This window comes from Hetaerina americana, unplaced genomic scaffold (assembly GCF_022747635.1).
Source record: "Hetaerina americana unplaced genomic scaffold, ioHetAmer1.1.p SCAF_4, whole genome shotgun sequence".
In the NCBI taxonomy this organism is placed as follows: Eukaryota; Metazoa; Arthropoda; class Insecta; order Odonata; family Calopterygidae; genus Hetaerina; species Hetaerina americana.
Window position 1 is genome coordinate 37,250,018 of NW_027286985.1, and position 18,994 is coordinate 37,269,011.

At 35.2% G+C, this 18,994-nt stretch overlaps 2 protein-coding genes across 2 annotated transcripts; one reads left to right on the forward strand and one right to left on the reverse strand.

Annotated features, from left to right (window-relative positions):
• Positions 1-229: 229 nt before the first annotated feature.
• On the reverse strand, positions 230-8,727 carry Gas41 (YEATS domain-containing protein 4 Gas41). Its single transcript, XM_071590051.1, has 5 exons — positions 8,660-8,727; positions 8,465-8,571; positions 8,111-8,392; positions 1,249-1,429; positions 230-1,091 (listed from the first exon to the last, which is right to left on the reverse strand). The coding sequence occupies exons 2-5, from the start codon at positions 8,510-8,512 to the stop codon at positions 907-909; spliced, it is 696 nt and encodes a 231-aa protein (XP_071446152.1). The 5' UTR covers positions 8,513-8,571; positions 8,660-8,727; the 3' UTR covers positions 230-906.
• Positions 8,728-8,908: 181 nt separating this feature from the next.
• Positions 8,909-18,774, forward strand: LOC139692021 (transmembrane protein 201 homolog). The gene is made up of 7 exons (XM_071590028.1): positions 8,909-9,013; positions 9,119-9,236; positions 9,316-9,524; positions 9,938-10,073; positions 10,304-10,744; positions 14,055-14,188; positions 16,340-18,774. Exons 1-7 carry the CDS (start codon positions 8,916-8,918, stop codon positions 17,478-17,480), a joined length of 2,277 nt encoding a protein of 758 aa, XP_071446129.1. The 5' UTR covers positions 8,909-8,915; the 3' UTR covers positions 17,481-18,774.
• The last annotated feature ends 220 nt before the right edge of the window (positions 18,775-18,994 follow it).

The following is an 18,994-nucleotide window of genomic DNA, read 5'->3' on the forward strand; positions in this document are numbered from 1 at the left end:
ATAATATTATTGAGAGTCCCCTTCATCCTTTTCATTTAAAAATTTTTTTTTAGCATTAATAAATAATTAAAAATTATTTTTTTAACATTTTGTAAAAAAATGTAAAATTATACTTTTCGAAGAAGAATTATAAACATTACTTGAAAATGACACAAGCACCATAGTTTTCCACCAAAGTTCTTCTAAATATGATATTCTGAAAAAAGGACAATGCTTGAAAGATGATTTTTCAAATTTTATGTCCAAACTTTGTCCATGCACATACATTTACATATAAAGTATATCAATAAATTCTTATTTCACAACAATGTGAAAATGCTAAGGCTCAAAATTCAACTCAACTTCCAAGGATCCCACTCATGATGTACAATGTTGTAGATTTAATTACATAATGTGCTGAGAATCTGCAATTCTTTAAATGCCGTAAAGCACATCCCAAAGCATTAGTTCTTGATTAAATGTGCATGAGCATTATCCTTAAGCACATTCAATTTATAAATACAAATACATCACCATGAACATGGAAAAAAATCACCTACTATATACAAAGGGTCAGTAGTTGGAAGATTTCAGGGAGTATTTTTTAAACATTTTTTCGCATTAAAGAGCAAATTACACTTAACGTGACTACTTTTGGAGCAATCTGATTAATGCTAGAGTTTATTACAGTCACTATAAAAAGTACGAAGGTATCAAAAATTGGGTGAGGATGAAAAGAACGACACAGCCATTGCACATTGATGATCAAAAGGTTTCAGGATCATTGAATTCCACAACACCTTAACAGAGAAAGAACTGAAAAAAGAGTTCATGACCTGAATTTACCTTTCACTGATTAACCACATGAAATAGTCTTTTCCATGTTAAATCGAATTTAAAAAAAAAACACTTGTGTAGTTTATACCGTCACTGTGATGGCCCATTGTTGTTCACAACTGGATTTGTCAGCTGAACTTTTCCAATTTCATTTTTAAATTTAGCTATAGTCTCTTTGGCCAATTTCAACCTTTCCTTTAAGTCTCCAATTTCAAACCTTATTTTGTTCTTTGCATTTAATATAGTTTGCAGTGTTTTCTCCTTTTTTTCTTCAACTGAAAGTAGTAAACAATTGGATCAAGTAAAGACAGAAATATGTAATATCATTGCTTGAAATGAGCATTATTTGCTATTTCTCTTAGATAATTTCAAACATCCATAGGGAAATTAAAATATTTCACTACAGAAGATTCAATTGCAAGAACAACTTACAATCTGTTTCATGTTTCCAAGGCCCAAAGGTTAACTGGCATGTGGTAGACAGATAATGCTGCATTTGCACAGTTGGATCTTGAAACACTATTTCTTCATAAAACTCTGAAACAAGTGTCTTTTTCCCAAGCATGACATCAGGACCAGTTTGAAAGAGTTTGAGGACGTGATACAGTGTTACCTGTAAAAAAAAAACTTGGATTACTAAATTAAACACCCAAAGTGAAATCCTTTTCAGTAAAAAAGACAAGGACGTAACTTTGGGAGTTAATTTGTGAAATTTTTTTTACTCCAAAGCAGGAGTGAACTTTTGGGTCAAGCAAACGCATTTCTGGAAGTATTATTTACCATATTAAAAATCATGTTTGTATGTGTATCTGGGATCATGAAAATGTTACCAAATACGGGTAGATAATTTCTGGCATTCCCTGAAATTTATATGGAATATTTATATTTTATCCGTGAATATTTATATAGATGCAATGTTTACAGATCTTGAATTAATAGTGGTATGGTGCATTTATGAGGCTTGTCTGGAAAGGATCCAGCCATGCAATATTTTGAGAAAAATAGCCGTAGAACAATGAAGCCTTAGATCCCTTGAAAGTACTGGCCATGGGACCTCACACACTTATCCCAGCGTCTCTTCCACTTTCCAAAACAATTGGCAAAGTCCTTTGGCGGAATGGTCATCAGCTGCCTTGTCACATTCTCTTTTACCTGGCCAATGTCACGAATTTCAAGCTGTATTTGCAAGGGGCTTGCTTCAAGGCAAAATAGATAACCCAGGTTTTCTAAAAAGGTTCAAAACTAGAGAAGAGTCATGGGTCTATGGCTATGATCCTGAAACAAAAGCCCAGGCTCCCCAACAGTTGGTTGATGAGATGACAGAGAAAGCAATGAGGTAATTGATGACCATTCTGAGAAAGGACTTTGCTGATCATTTCCAGAAACAGAAGAGGTGCAGGGGGAGGTCCCAAGGGGATGGAAGGGGACTAAGGTCTCATTGTTCAAGGTAGGCTATTTTTCTCACATTATCACATGGCCGGATACTTTCTAGACAGACCTCGTACTGTGCAGGGGCAGCAGTTGTTGAAGTGCAGATATTCTTGGTGGTTGGTAGGTAAAACAGTTGTTGGAAGAGTTTATAAGATATCTAAATATGAGATGTTGGAGCTGGAAATCACTCCTACAACAATTAAAAAATTAATGCATTAGGAGTTCTTCCATCAGTGCATGCATTTTCTTTTCTTTACAACTACAATGCATACAAATTAAAGGTCATTTGTCACAAATTTGATGCTTATTAATGAATAATTAGATACAAGAAGAATTCATTGAAATGACAGAAATTCTATAAACTTGAACAAGTTCTTTGAAAATCAATTATTCAATAAAATTATTCATTTATTACTGAAATAAATTCTGAATTAATCCTAAAAGTAAAATATTTGTAGGGTGTTACAACTGCATCTGCACTGGCCTCATAAGGTAAGATGGTACAAGAATGTTATGATAAATAGTACAAAGTGATCCCATTGTGATTTTTAGGACGAAGTTCGACTAAAAACTACATAAATTGCTTTTTGCACATCATTGCATATAATGTCATGGTGGTGCATCCATAGGTATTATTATTCAATAATAAAGCATTAAAGTATGCGTTTATTCCCAAAACTATGGCTTAACAGGCACCAATTACTTACAGTGCTATAACATGAGCTGTGGGCCCGAAAATCATTATTATCAGAATCAGACATTACCAGACATAAATTTTCCTAGAATTATGATGGTTTGGTCTCTACACAGGCTAACACATCTGAACAACAGTATTAGATCTGGGGATGAATTCTGGTCAAGGGAAATATTTTCATGGCAAATTTTCATCCTTTTAAGTATCAACTCACAATGATATATATATTTATGCATACAATGGTCATTGTGGTATTTACAGACTTTCAGAGCAAATCACTAACCATTGGATAAAACACTAAACAACAAACCTAAATCATGAGTAATAAATTTATCACATTGCTTTTTTTCTGCAAGTTGAAAAGTTAATTTTTGTGCAATTTTAAACTTTATAAAATGTTGATGAAAATTTCTTTTAACTTCTTTAATAAATTAATTTGCAACAAAGGCAAATAAAATACAGGGAAAAATGATTATTGAAATTCAAACATTGCTTGTAATTCTGCCTTCTAGCAAGCAGGAATTAGGGTTTACAGAGATTCTGCTGTCTCATCCCTACTTTTTATAGCACAATAGTTACAAATCACATAGTTACGACTGAAAACCAATCGAATCATTAATTGTTTTGACTGAGACAGGATATTATTTTCTAAAGGTTTGTTTGATGGGTGAAGGTAGAGTTCAACTCATGCTAAGCCCATTGGTATGGTAATGTTAAGACAACCATTGTATTCCTTTAAGACAATCTACTGGATTTATCACACATCAAGAGTTAACGTTTAATTTTGTCAGCAATGCTCAGCAATTTGAACATATGCAATAACTGAGCAATCAAAAGTAATAAGGGTATGAATTAGATACAAGTCTGAGTTTAATATCAATAATTTGTAAATTAATATTGTTAGCAGTAATAACATAGATAAAAAGTTTCGAATGGACAATTCCCTTGTCTCTCCGAACAAAACACAACCCAAAATCCAACACTACAATAAGTCCCTCTTAAATTCTGCTTACTTCCTTCATTCTGTCCAACATCCCTATCCTATTCCTAATCCTTCCTTGCCAACCTAAAATTCTTCACTCTGTCAGTTTCCAACATCCTATTCACAATCAAAATGCTCTGCATCCATCATGCCTGCCTCCTTTGGATTATTCCAAACAATATCCTCTCCTCCCCACCATGACTAGCACTTCTTCATTTGTATTCCTTTCTGTCTGTTTTAACACTTCTGTCCTTCGTTACGCCCACATTTAATAAGCCTCATATCTCTGCCTATCATCCTGCTTCAATGACCATGTGTCCGCACCAAAAACAAAGCCACTTGTAATGAGCCTTTTCTTAACACCCCTAATCAACGTCCCTTATTTCCCTGTCATCAATCACTACTCCTTGTGAAGTCTTCTTCATCTAATGCAATTATTCTCCATACGTCCATACTATTTAAACATGGTCAAAAACACTTCTGAGATGCGTACATAAACTTCCTCGTGCTCTAGTTTTAGCTCCCCCCCCCAATTTTAACATTTAACTTATCCTTTCTCTCCTGCATAACCTTTGTTTTATCCACATTTATTCTCAGCCCATATCTATTGCACTTAACAATGCTTGCAACCCATTGGCTGACTGATAAACCAAAGCTTGATTATCAACAAACCCAAGTTCTTCCCTCATAGATACTATGAATTAGCCCATAAAAACTCATCTCTTCCTCTTACCTTTCCCTAAAATTTTAAGCAGTTCAACGGGAATGTGGTCTACCCCCACAACCTTATTTGACTTCAATTCCCTAAATACCTTTTCTATATTACCATTGAGCAAGCCTAGACCTAAGCTACCTACATCTATGCCATATTCTCTTTCTATGTCTAACTTTGCTGACTTAATATCATTACCGTACAGTTATTCTAACACCTTCCATTCATCTTGAATCTTCTCTGGTCGAATGCTTTGTTATCTCAGGCTTAACTTTATAGAATCTACACAATATATTGAAAAGAAGGAAGTTACTTTGTTATTCCACATGAGCTCTAATTAAAACAACCTGTTTTGATGTTGGATGACAGCATTTGAGGACATATCACGGAAATGTTGGACTCGGTGTTTGACTACTTTGGCAAAGAAGTGAGAGATACAATTGAATTATAGATTAGTTGGGACTGAAGTGGACCAAATTGGGGTGCAATATGATACCATAGCAAGGATAATTGTTGAGAAGTACGAATGGAGTGCTATTAGACCTTTAATTTCAGTGAAGTTGTAAAGAAAGCCTAATATGGACATTGCTTTATTTTATACAGTTTGAATGTGGTCGGAGTAATTTCGTTTATGGTCGATTAAAAGGTCTTTCATAGTTGTTACTCTGTTTAAAGGAGTTGAGTTAATGGTGTAGTGGAAAGTTAGGGGTTTTTTTTTTCAGAGCAAGAGTCATGATGCAGCATTTTCCAGGATTTAAGTTAAGCTTCCAGGAATCACAACACAGGGAAATTTGATTTAGCGCAAGTTGAAGGAGAATACAGTCATAAGTATTATTAACTTGTTTGTAAATCTTGCAATCATTTGCATAGAGAAGGGTATGAACTTGGGAGGAAAGATCATTCATGAATATATTGAAAAGATATGGCCCAAGAACACTGCCCTGGGGAACTCCAGACATCACAGGGGACCAAGAGGAAGAAGCATCCGAGAGTATCTCGCGCTGAGTTCTGCAGGTGAGCAAGCTAGAAAGAAGGCTGAGGAATATACCATGTATGCCAAACTGTTGGCTGAGTGTATGAAGGAGGAGCTGATGATGGAGGGCATCAAAAGCCTTGGAGAAGTCAAGGTAGATGGCATAAAGTTGATTGCCAAGATGGCAAGTTGTTGTAGATGGCAAGACTTGATTTGCCAATTGCCATGGGGCTGAAAGACAGCAAGATTTGTTGGGCATGATCTTCCTGGGAAGAAACCTTTCTGGGAAGGAGATTTCTGGGAAGATAAAAAGGGATAGGTGAAATAATAAATCCTGTTGAGAATAATATGCTCACGAACGGAAGACAGGATTGGAAGCATTGAGATAGGGCGATAGTTTGAAACGTCATTCCTGGGACCTGTTTTATGAATCAGAATGATATTAGCGCATTTCCATTGAGGAAGGAAGGTTCCTAGGGAAAAATAGCGATTGAACAAGAGGGCTTAAGGTTGTGAGAGAGATGAAGTGCAATTGCAAATAAAATTAGGGCTGAGACCATTCCAGGCAAGGTGAGTGGTGGAGGAGTATTTTGCAGCGGTTTTGAAAAATGTCACGGTACACAGTATGTGTGATAGGGAATGATTTGCATCAGGAAGGAGGGGTTGGACAGAGGTAACACTGTGGTTAGAAGCAGGCTGCAGGCAATTGAAAAAGACTTTTAGAAAGAGTTTGGGCTTCTCTGATCCTGCGGCATTTTTGGTACCACAAGAGAGTGCTTAGGAAATTTGAGGACAACTACGGCACTGATTGATAAAGAACCAGAATTTTTAGGGGAAATATGAGAGGAGACAGCCATTTTTTCCCCATTGAAAATTTTCAATATTCTTAGGTGGAACTAACATTTTTCCTAACTTACCATTGATAATTATCATGGATTTTCCCTTCTGACTTCTTGACAGTGCTTTCACCTTCCTATATAGGCACCAATTCACCCTTCCTTTGTAAACTTTCCATACTCTTGGAATGGGTGTTCTACCATGCTTCTTGTGCTTTATTTGTTACCCACATCAATTATTTAACACTTTTAATTTCCTAGTACCTAACTCTGTGCGTACATTCTTCCTCTTCCTTCTCTCAGCTATCTATCTAATCCCCTCATCCATTATGTGTGGTTTTTTCCTATTTATTGTTCCTGTGTTTATGCTCTTTCATGTAGGGAGGATTTTTATATGCTCTTTACAATATGTTCAATTTGTAAATAAATTAGGTAATATGAAATAAAAAGTAAGTTAACATCAAATTTAAATAAATTTTGTAAATTACTGTCAAAATAACTTAAAAATTAATTTTACTCATATTAAAAATTCCCAGTTAAAATGCTGATCACTGCTAAGTAATCAAGTCACTCAATGTTTTGGCCAGATGGCTACTTAAGCTATTAGCCATTGGTTCGTTCTCCTTCTGGAGCCAGCTATTGCCTCATAGTAAGATAGTCAGAATGACGCCATTAGTAGTACCCAAAACACTAATTAAATTAAAAATCGGCAATTTTCCACAAAATAACTATTGTGGAAAATTGCCAATTTTCAAGTAATTATGATATTCCATCATATCACTCCTGAAACATCTCTTTTTACCCCAAACACTGCCTCACTTGTTATTTCTTTACTGGTATTTGTGGCAGCACATGAAAAATATCAACATTTTCCCATGAAAAAATGATTGGTTTCACCCATACCCTATGATGATTATTTAGTTAAAGCAGTATTCAATAGGATAAATCGTGAAATCCTAGGAAGATTTCCAATTTAAAAATAAGCAACCTCACTTTTTCCCTATACTAAGTTTAGATTTGAATTATGACTTGATTCCTGCATCAAATTACATTGGGAAAATTACTCTGTGGCACTTAATATATGTTAATTTTTCATTAACCTACATTTTGCTCAACTCAATGCAAAAATGCCTAGGAAGACATTAAATCCAAAACTATAAGAATATAACATTACTTTTCCACAAGGCTTATCACAGGGATTAATAATTACATGTCACGTATGCGATAAACACAATATTTAGCATTAACAAATCGCGAAACAACAAACATCTGGCAAAATTGATATACAGCCAAAGTTAAGGTCTCACAATATGCCTTGGTCATCACTCACAAAAGTCTATGGAGTAACCATAGCGTACACTCGCACCAGTAACACTACATTTATCATAGAACAAGATGTTCAATAACCTGGAATAAAATCAGCACCGTATGGCTAATTCAAAACTCCATGAAACGGCTCAAAAGTATCATCCAATTATTCTAGTTTTTGGCAGTGATCCATTAAGTTATGAGTAATATATATCTTAAAAATTTAAAAGAATAGGAAATAGATGATTTGAACATTGTGTGCAATGTATTCGATAAATCAGACAAATAGCAGTAATAATACTAAACTCATAGGATTTTAAATCATTTAAAATATATCATATTCATGTTTAGTACTTACCGGGCGCTCATTTGGGTCCAAGAAATATATCTTAATTACAATTTCAAATTCTCCCCAACCTGTCTCCGTGACTTCATAAGGCGGTTTGGATACTACTCGATTAGGATTAGCGTAGCTGTCATGTAACTTGAAATGAACTTTTTTAACATAAGATGACATATCCTCGTTGCGGTAGGGTTTTACGTAAACTGTCCACTGATGCGTATGCCCATCTTCTTCGCGCTTTCTCCCAAAATACCTCGCGATGTTTCCATACACTATTGGCTTCACCAGAGTGACTCCCTGAAAAGAACCTCTTGATCAAATGTACAATCTCGTGCAGGGAAATCAGAAAACATCTAATTAACTACTTACTTTAACTCTACCTCCAGTATCAGCTGCATATTCTACAGGTCCAGACATAGTTATGAATTAAAACTTAAAAATGCCCCGAAACACTCTTTGTTACGTTATACTTAATTCTGGAATACATAAAGGAGAAGATTTCCAAGTGTTATTATCTACTTCCTCCTATTGATCATATATCTCACTCATTCATTAACACCATACTTGCATCGGTTTTTACTGAATTCAGAACCACTAAGAAATTCAAAACAAACCCCAACAAACTTGTCCGCAGTTCGATGCTCACTTATCTTACAAAATCAATTTCTACGCAAGATGGTGTTAGTGCGTTCAAAGTATGTTCAAAGCTGCACGTGCGAAATGCGAGGGAAAATTTTTATTTATCAGAAAATCCACTTTGCAGCTGTAATTTATAATTTGTAAATATTCAGAGAGTACTTGTATTGTTTTTATTCTCAAAATGCTAACTTTAATGGATATTTTAACTCTGATTATGTCCATTTTTGCCGGGTCATCCATTGTCGTATTAGCCGGCTTAAATTTATACTTTAAAGTGAGGTATGTGTCTTATGTTTCGAAGTTCGTAACTATAAGCACGTTTGGCGTTGGATATAATGCTTGAATACATTTAATTTGTTTTTAATAAGCCGAATGGTATTTCAGGAGAAAGTATCCTATTACTGTAAACTGCTGGTTTTGCAACAAAAATACCAAGGTACCCTATGAAAGTAGCAATAGCTGGGAGTGTCCTGCTTGTGATCAATATAATGGGTTTTTATCGGTAAGTATAAGTCTTATTTTATTCTTGATTGAACTGACAGAAAGTTGAGAGGGTTGATGATTCAGGTGTTATTTTATAGGATGGTGACTACAATAAAAGCATACCTGCACAGCACGATCAAGACTTAAACAGACCGATATTACCGAAACGGGAAAAAAACCAGGCCAAGAAGAGTACTGTTGGTCTCTGTTGGAAGTGTAATTGTAACCAGGAATTAAAAATTTACCAACTCGCATCTTTTACCCCTATAAACCCCCTCAATTACGACCAGGAAATCGAAGGTTTTAGGTAAGTTTCATTATGAAGTGCCACTCGATCATATAATTTATTATTATATCATGGTCTTAAGTTCCCAATCAAAACAGCAAGTGGAAAGCAATAGCAGAACACTAATCAGCTTCTATAGCGAAATTATAGTCATAGTTTTTGAGATTTGTGGTAGCATGTATGAAATGTATTACGATTCTGATACACTGTCGATTTCACCGTACTTAAGCCATCATTTGTAATGTTTTACATTGATTGATTGTCTAATCTTTCTCATATCCAAAATAATTTACTAAACTAAATCAGTGAATTGTTAATGGATTATTTTATCATATCCATACGGATAATAGTCTTGTCTTCTCTATTAACACAACATTTGAAGAGGAGTCCTTGTTTTTGACCAAAAATTCAAATTGTTATGTATTTCTGTGTAGGAGAAAGCTGGAGAAAGAATACAAGTTGTGCAAATTGTGTGAGAGTGTCGTTTCCCGAACTCTTAAGAAACAGCAGGATTGGCTTCTTGGATTCAATTTTGAGCAACTGCAGAGGATGAAATTATTACAGAAGAGTGTAAGTTTTACTTTTTGTTTTTTTCAGGTTTAGAGGAAATTCGGGCGTGTTTTCATTTCACGAATAAATACGTTAAAATTGTTAATAATTTCATTGATTACTGCTTGAAAATAAGATAATGGTTGAAACTGTGGTAAAAAAAATTAATGTGTGAAGCCATATAGGAGATATAACGTGTAAATTTCTAATTTTTTCCCGACTCCGAAAATTTGTATCTGTTTATGTTTCAGCTTAAGCCCAAAGTTAAATATAGCTGCCAATGGACAAGAAAATTCGGACCTGGGATAATTCGCCATTTCTTAGTGCTTTGTGCTGGATGGCTGTCATTTGTTCATGCAATTCAAGTAAACGAGGGAAATTCACCATACATATCCTACATCCTCACACTATTGCCATATTCCGTCCTTCCTCTAATTCCTTTAACCCTAAAACATGAAATTCCTCTCATGGGTGCTACCTTGTTAGCCCACGTCATTGCTGCTCTCCTGATTCGACATGGTAGCCCGGTTAAACAAGGATCTGCTGTTTCACTGGCATTAGATGCAGTCTGTTTCCTGTTGTGGCCCAGTCTTCAGATTTTATCTTGGTTAAGCCAATTGGACACCCGAGAGTGGCTCTTAAAACAACATGGGGTGGAATTGATGGACACACATGATTTTAACATCTACATGGTAAGTTTCTTTTTTAAAAGAGTGGTTTATCCTAGAAAAATTGTCACTTAAAATTTACCAAGGTGCAAACAGTGAGAGTGCATTAATTCTGTATTTATTTGATTTTAACAGTTACCTTAATGATTGTAATGGGAGTATTCTTTCAGAAATCATCATAATTATTGGATGAAAACAATTTAATCCTGTTCAATTAATCCTATTTAAATCATTTTAATGGTGATTACACACTAAAGAATATTTAATTTGAGAGAGTAAAAGTTTTTAGTGAATAATTTTATAATTATTTTTCCGCTAAAACCCATTTCCACGCAATGGAATGTACAGTCATGGATGGTGATGATTTTACTGAAAAGAAACTATTCACAAGCCACGTTAAACTTTTTTTTCGTCCTCTGAAAGCAAGTTCCTTAAAGTATTGTTATTAATAGCATTTTTCATAGTCTACTGTTTAAGGTAGCTTTTGGATGGGTCCATAATTGACAAACTTAATATCCAACTTATCCTTCCTCTATCTTGGAAATCTCATAACCTTAGTATTTTTTGCATTGATGTTTATTTTATACTTATCACACTGTCTAATGTTCTCAGCAGTGATTGTAACCCTTTGGCTGACTGACTTGATCAGCGACAAATCTGACTTCATGTATTCACCGACTAGTTTCACTCCTGCCTCATTTATCATTAACTCCACGTGTATATTGAAAAGAGCAAATTATAGTGGCCCTCAGTCTTACTCTGCTTTCTAAAACTACCCATCCTGATTCTCCATCTGACACATTCATTGAGCAATATGAGAGATTTATTTACAGGTTGCGAGTAAGTCACCTCTCCTTTCAATTTTCTCTAATCTTCTGTAATACATTCATTTAATTTTAATTAATTTGTTCTCTCGAACAACTTTTTGAAATGTACGAATTAAACTAATACATCCTGATTTTATTCTATGTTCCTCACTGTTAGTGACCTCATTACTAGTCTGGCTTCACATGTGTGCCTTTGCCCTCCCTAATTCCAAGGTGGACATCAGGAAAGTAATATTTGGCTCTGCCCTCCACTCTCTTATTGATGATCAGGAGAATCACGTTAGGTTCATGCAATATCAAATTTATTGTTTTCTAGTCCTTGTATTTGGCTGCCTTTCCCTTAATTTGTATTATGAATTAACACTTATGTGACTAAGTATTCCAGGTGAACTCCTCTGTCATTAATGCTATGAATTAGATCATAGAAAATCTTCCATCCACATTCTCTTGATCTTTAAAATAGTTTCATGGTAATATTATTTACCGCCACCGCCTTATTTGCTTTCAATTCCCTTATTTCCCTCTACCTAACCATCAATTATGCCTGGGCCTTGGTTATCTTTATCTGTGTAACTAACTAATACAGGTAAATCAGTAAAATAATTTAACTAATATAACATATTTTATTATTATTGGCATTATAATGGTTAGGGTAGGCTTTTGGATGGCCACAGCCTAAACAATTGTTCAAAAGTGCATTTACTTGCCTCATAACAAAAAGCAGAATATGAAATCAAGCCCTACAGTAAGCCCTTCTCTTAAGTTTGTGTACTTATTTCGCACTGGGGATCGAGATGGTGTGGTGGTTATTGTATTGGCTTCCCACCCAGAGGGCCTGGGTTCGAATCCCAGCGGTGTCAAATGTTTTTCAGTGGTATCATGATCATGGCTTGAGGTGCTTTGTTGGAGGGCAGTTATAGTGAGTACACAGTCCGTCGGATGGGATGCTAAGCTGCGGACTCCCTGGCACCTTTTGTTAAGTTCCAGCCAATGTCAGGTTTCTCTCCACCCTTCATCTTTTCCTGTCCATCACTAATGGGGCAAATGACCTTAGCTGTTGGTCGCCTTCCCTAAACACTAATATTTCTTTCCTGCCTTCATTCCATCCAATATGCCAATCCTGTGGGTTGCAGTAGTCCAGGCGTAGAGCGTTGGTCTACTGACCAGTGAGGCCCGGGTTCGATTCCTGGGGAAGTCTCTGGGCACCTGCAGCTCCACCCACCCACCCAAGCTATGTGATTTTTCGGGTGCAAGGGCACCAACATGGGGCCCTTAGTTCTGTCAAAGAAGCTTGCACATGTACCCCAAAGGACCTTGCAGAATCCATCTACCATACCATAGAGCCTCTGGGATATTTTGTGAATAAGCTGCTGACAAAAGTGTGTCGTTGCTCAGGGGATGTACTTTGAAGAATTTTAAGGCACTATAGCAACATCTGAAATAAATTAATTTTACGAAAACCTTTCTCAATATGTTTTATCCAAGCCATATATTTGTGTATTTTTCGTTGATCCTCTTCGAACTATGAGCATGATGGCTGAGCATTGAAGGGTAATTTGAATCCCAGAAAAATGTGGCTTGATTTTCACAAAATTTACCTATTATTGAACAAATTTTCTTCTGAAAGATCGGGGTTGAGATCTTAAATGTGATAAAAACTGAAAAACAATTAAAAAAAATGAAATTCTCAGTTGATAGGTCATGGACATCTTAATTAAAATATAGCCAAGGCTGTAGTGTTGTGTATATGCCTCAAAATGGAAGAATAAGTATGAAATAAGGTGATGGTAGCACTGTATCACTTTTTTAAATTAAATGGTTTCATAGCTGTTATTAATTTCCAAGTCCCGGTTACTATAAAAATGCTACTATTTTTTATTACTAGGAACTGAAGAGAATTGCACCAGGGGAGGAGAGCGTTTAAAAAAAGAAAAAAATATTATGCCACTAGACTAAGAAAAAATTTAATATGGAGTGTACTGCTTAAATGAATGTAAAATATGGTCTCAGAGGTAAGAGGATGAGCATAGATTGGAGGCTTTTGAGGTGCAAATTTGGTGAAGAATGGGGAAAATAAGTTTTATAGAGAGGAAGAAACTTGCTGAATTTTTAAGTAGGCAGGCAAAGAAGTTGCTGAAAAAATAAAAAAGGCAGGGGAAGTGGGTGGAGGAAATACCTGGCAGAAGTAAATGGTCATTAGGGAGTTTCCAAAACCTACCTTTTCATAAGTAAGATACCTTAAATTGGTGAATGAATTAATTTAAAATGTGGTTTGATACCTGCAGTGCACTTCATATGTGTTAGATATAGCAATATACTAATAATTTTTCTTCAAAGGATATGCATTGTTTAAAGACAACATTAGATAATGTGCCAGCTAGTTATGTTACATTGCAAGTGCTACATTGCCATATAATTGCTACTGCTCCTTGCATTTTCCATATTTTATTTATGTATACCAAAGTACTATTTTGTTAATGCATATGATTTCTTTTTTCACATTTCAGGAAGTGATATCCTACCTCCTATTGGCTTCACAATTGGCAGTTGCTCTCATCCCATGGCCTCTTATTTCAGTCAATAAGAAATCTAAAGAGAAATACTCATTTACACGTTTAAATGTCAAGAAAAGGCCTATTCAGTAAGTCCTCTTTTTTTGTTCTGTGATATTAATAATGAAAAATAGAATTCATTTTTTGAGTTATAAATTGGATTCAATTGTAGTATTGAAGGAAAGAAATCATACATTGGATATGCATATTTTTCTGTCACATTTTTAAGATAGGCAAGTTTTCATCATACTCCATATTGCCATATGTGCTATGTCATTTCTATTAATGAGAGCTCGAATTGGTTGGTTTGACTTGTCATGTGTGTCACTTAGTCGTAGAACTGTTATCCTCTATCCATTATTCTTAAATAATGTGAATTATGTCGCAAATATTCATGATTACATGTAAAAGGGTAATCCTAGAAGTACTCAACCTAACAAAGAAAACAAATATTTGGGAAAAAAATGTATTTATATGTCAACATAGTCTGCTTTCAGATCTTTGCACTTTTCCCAGCGATATTCAATAAGTTCGATGCCCTTTTCGTAATAAGAACTGTCTTGCTCCTCAAAATAGTCATTAACTGCCGACATCACTTCTTCACGGTTGGAAAATCTTTGACCATCAAGCCATTATCTCGTTTGAGAACAGAAAATAATCTGAGGGGGCTAAATTTGGCAAATAGAGTACATGAGGTAGCATTCAAACTTTAATTCATGAATTTTGGCCTTTGCAATAATGGATTTGTGAGTTGGTTTATTGTCTTGATGAAACAATACATTCTTCTTAGCCAAATGCGACCGCTTTTGCTTGATTTATTCGCTCAAGCATTGCAATAAATTCGCCGTTACATTGCAGTAATACTCGCTGTTGTTAGTTTTTCCTTTTTCAAGATAGTCAAAGAAAATTATCCCACATGCATCCCAAAAAAAGGACGCCATGACCATGAAACGGTCTTCAACTTTTTCGGAGCCGGTTGTCCCTTTTGAATTGAAGCATCTTAACGGCACTGGTATTGCTTGTGCGTGAGCAAACGCAGCACCCATCTTGCACACAGCTTTCTGATGTCTAAATTTTCCATTAATATTCAATGTTCTGCCTTTTTTGAAATTCCTACTATTTCTGCCAGCTTGTGCACTTTTTCAGTCAACGATCATCCAGTTTCTCTTTGTAGATTTTCTTCACTGTTTATAGAGTCATCACCTCTTATTGGTCAACCAATGCGATGCTCGTCTTGACAGCTCGTATGACCTCGGTTAAACTCTACTCTCGGCTACCCAATATTTTACTATTGCAAACAAAGGAGTAGGCACACCCTGAGTAGAATCCAGTTTAGCTTTTATATTGGTTGGGTTGAGGCCTTTCAAATTAAAGTATTGTATCACATAACAAAGAGCAATTTTCTCCATTTTCACAAGTTCACTGAAAATGTTCTCTATTGATGGCTGCCAATCAAATATTAGACCACTAGTGTCCTCAAACTTGAAACATATGCGTAATAGATTGCATACTTTCTTATACAGTGTTTTTTTTTTAATCTACTGCCATCTCTAGGTCAGGCCTGGTACTTCTGAGCCTTCCCATACATTTGTTCTTCCATTTGTAATTATGGTAGAAATTTATAATTTGAGCTTAAATTTTAGCTTTGCTAACAATCACATTAATTAGATGTGATTGGCTTAAGAATTAGCAGTGTATATTTGCCGTAATGGTAAAAGAAATGAAGCCAAATTGGTAGAAAAAGATGCATATTACTTCATTACATAATGAATCTATGTCACCTTATTGTATTTGAGAGAGGTTTCACTTTTAGCCATTTGTGATCATCTTTGTGTCTTTTATTCTCAACTGTATTTTATTAGGCACACATCGGCGTGTAACACTATTGAATTAACCATTCATTCTACTCCCTCCTCCCTCATTAGTCTTAAAATGTAATTTTGCTGATGATGTTGATGAAAACGCGATGTTTCCCTTGAAATATCTAAACTGTGTAATGAGGGAAGTTATTTTGATAGTATACTTAGAGCAAATTTTGAATGCTTTTGTGTAGTATTAGTAATTAAAAGTTTCTTTTCATTTTGTTGATATAATGTAGCTATGAAGTAATTTCCACTGCATACTGCAGAGTGCTAGTGAATAAGTGTATCACATATAGTCGTCTCAATTAGTTTTTTGTTTATGAGGATAGTTATGTTGAGTTTTATAATTTTAATAATTATGAAACTCTTACTTTCTAGTTCCTGTGGTGATGAATTTTCTGATGGAGAGGATATAACAGAGGGGAAAGAGAAGATGAAGGATTCGCAGTCATTACCAGTGAGGAAAGGGCCCCAATATATGAAGAAGGAACAAGTAGACCTGTATAGCTCTGATTCTTTTGCAGAAGCTATGAACAATGCTAAGCAGCTTAAGCCTAATATAAATGAAGAAGATGTCCTAGGCATCAATAATTTGAGCTTAGGTCCAGTCAACCTGACCACTTCTCTCAGATCTGGACTTAAGTCAACGCCTAAAAGTATGCCACGTACAAAGCCAGTGATCCAACCAGCACGTCTAAACCTTAAGAACATAGTGCAGTCATCGTGGGTGGCTGGTGGGTACTGGCAAGTTCCCAATTCACATCACTATACATTTTCAGTGCCTCATCAAGGTTATCAGATGAACCCCCAACATTCTTTCAGTTCGTATTTTCCCTATCACACATCACCCCTCTCGAGATCATCCAGCCAGAGTTCAGGGTTTGTGTCCAACTCTGGGACTGCCTCAAGTGTTCCCTTAAATAATTCTAGTAGTTTACCTGGATCAGCATCAAGTTCAACCTGTGGTGATCAAGAGAGTAGCTCTGTGTTCTCTGAGCCAGTCTACCATAGATTTCCTCCAGCATCATATTATGGAGATATATTTTCTGGCAATCATGTGCCATCATACTCTGGTGCAAATGGGCATGCATTGTATGGAATGTTGGCAACCCCTCTCCCAATGATTCCATCTTACCCTAACTTTTATGGGAGAGAAAAGTTGCTCAATCTCAATCATTGTTGCTGCTGTCAAAATACAATACCAAAATCTCTCCATCAAACCAATATGAAGACAGCATTAGAAGATTCTGATTGCCAGAGTTCATCTTCATCAGGATTCTCCGATTTGCCTTTTGGTGGGAAATCATCTAAAATTAGCCAACTTCCTATTAGTAAGGAAAATAGTGTTGAAAGCAAAGAAAGTAAAAAAACAGTAGTTCACCAATCTGGTGCTGCTATTTGGGCTGTCATGCAGGAAAATGTTTTCATTTCATTAATTCTTGGTGGAAGTTTGATGTTTAATGCGGTGATGCTGTTTTTAATGGTCACAGGTAGAGGTACAGGTTTATATTCATCTTGAAGGAATGAAGGTGACCAGGAAGATGAATCTAAATTATCTTGTGGGGACAATCTAATGGAGAACCTGTTGTTTTAATCAGTGGTGTAAACATGTTGAAGTGTGTGTGAATTTTTTGTGTTGTGATATTTGATCATGTTTCTTTCTGTGTGAATTGTCGTGTTTTTTTTGTTTTCAGATGAGCACATGGAATGAACTTTATTTAAAATTTGATAACAGATAGAAATCTCTTGCTGCCATATTTTAATCATGAAGTTTGCTTTTACCATGAAATATTACCACTGCCATAATGACTGCCTTAGCATTTATTTGTTGATATATTATTGAGTGTATTGGCGATGAAAAGAATGTTGAATAATTTGTACAGATCGCAGTGTATATGATGATTATTGTTGGAGAGTAATATGTTAATATATTAAAATAAATTATGTCCAGATCATGAACGGTAGAACTTTTTAATGCCAGTCATTAATTTTTACAGATTTAGATTGACCTTTGGATTATGAATGATCCTGTTCGCAAGTTCATAACTGGCCACATCTTAAGTATGCACCTCTTCTTCCAACCTGTGTTAGTGGTACATATGTTTGGACATAGTGGTTTGTTACAGTTTTATTACCCTGATATGTTCCTTTGTTCACTGTAGTGATGCCATGTGCATTAGAATGCTTCCTGTTAAGAAACAGAAAATTAAAGAGATATCATTTTAAATTTAAGTATCACAGAAATAGTCATCATAGTTAACCATTTCAGATTTTGACTCCACATATGTTGAAAGGAACAAAAAACCAGAGTAATTAGCTTCTTGAGAAGCATGATAATTTTCTTGCTATCAGCAAGGTTGTATAAAGGATGGTATTTACTGCCCTATTCTGGTGCACATATTGTGCGTTGATTACTGGTGCATTCATTCAAGTGTTTGGTTAATATATTGGAAGGAGTATATTATAATAGGCTGTGACATATCAGCTTAACCTACATTGGTTTTCACTGCCATTTTGGAATATTCTATTAAAGATATCATGTCATCCTAATTAGAATTTTGGTATTGAAAAATTGAATTAGTTTTCATTTCAAAATGCAAGTGATTTTTTAAGGTAATCTGTTTATCTATGAAGCAAAACTATTTGATAGTTATGCTTCCTTTTGTGCTGCCAGTATTCGTCATAAAAATGGCGATTGTATATTTGTAAATAATTTATTATGGTTAGTGTGAAGAATAATATTTTAGAGATGAAGAAACTTTTGTGATCTCCACAATGACCATATTCAGAATTTTGTAGTGAAAATGTGCTAATAAAATGTTTGTGTTGACTATCTTTCAGTATTTGTTTCATTGAAACTGCTAATTTTACCATGCTGAAGTTTTATTTTAGAAACGGCATTTTCTCACCTAATGTTATAGTGGTGCTCTTGTTTAGTTGTGATAGGGCATCCAAATGATGTTTGATATGTGGTTTTGATATATCTTTTATCATTTTTTTCCTGTTTCCATAAGAATTTCTTGTACTCTCGAA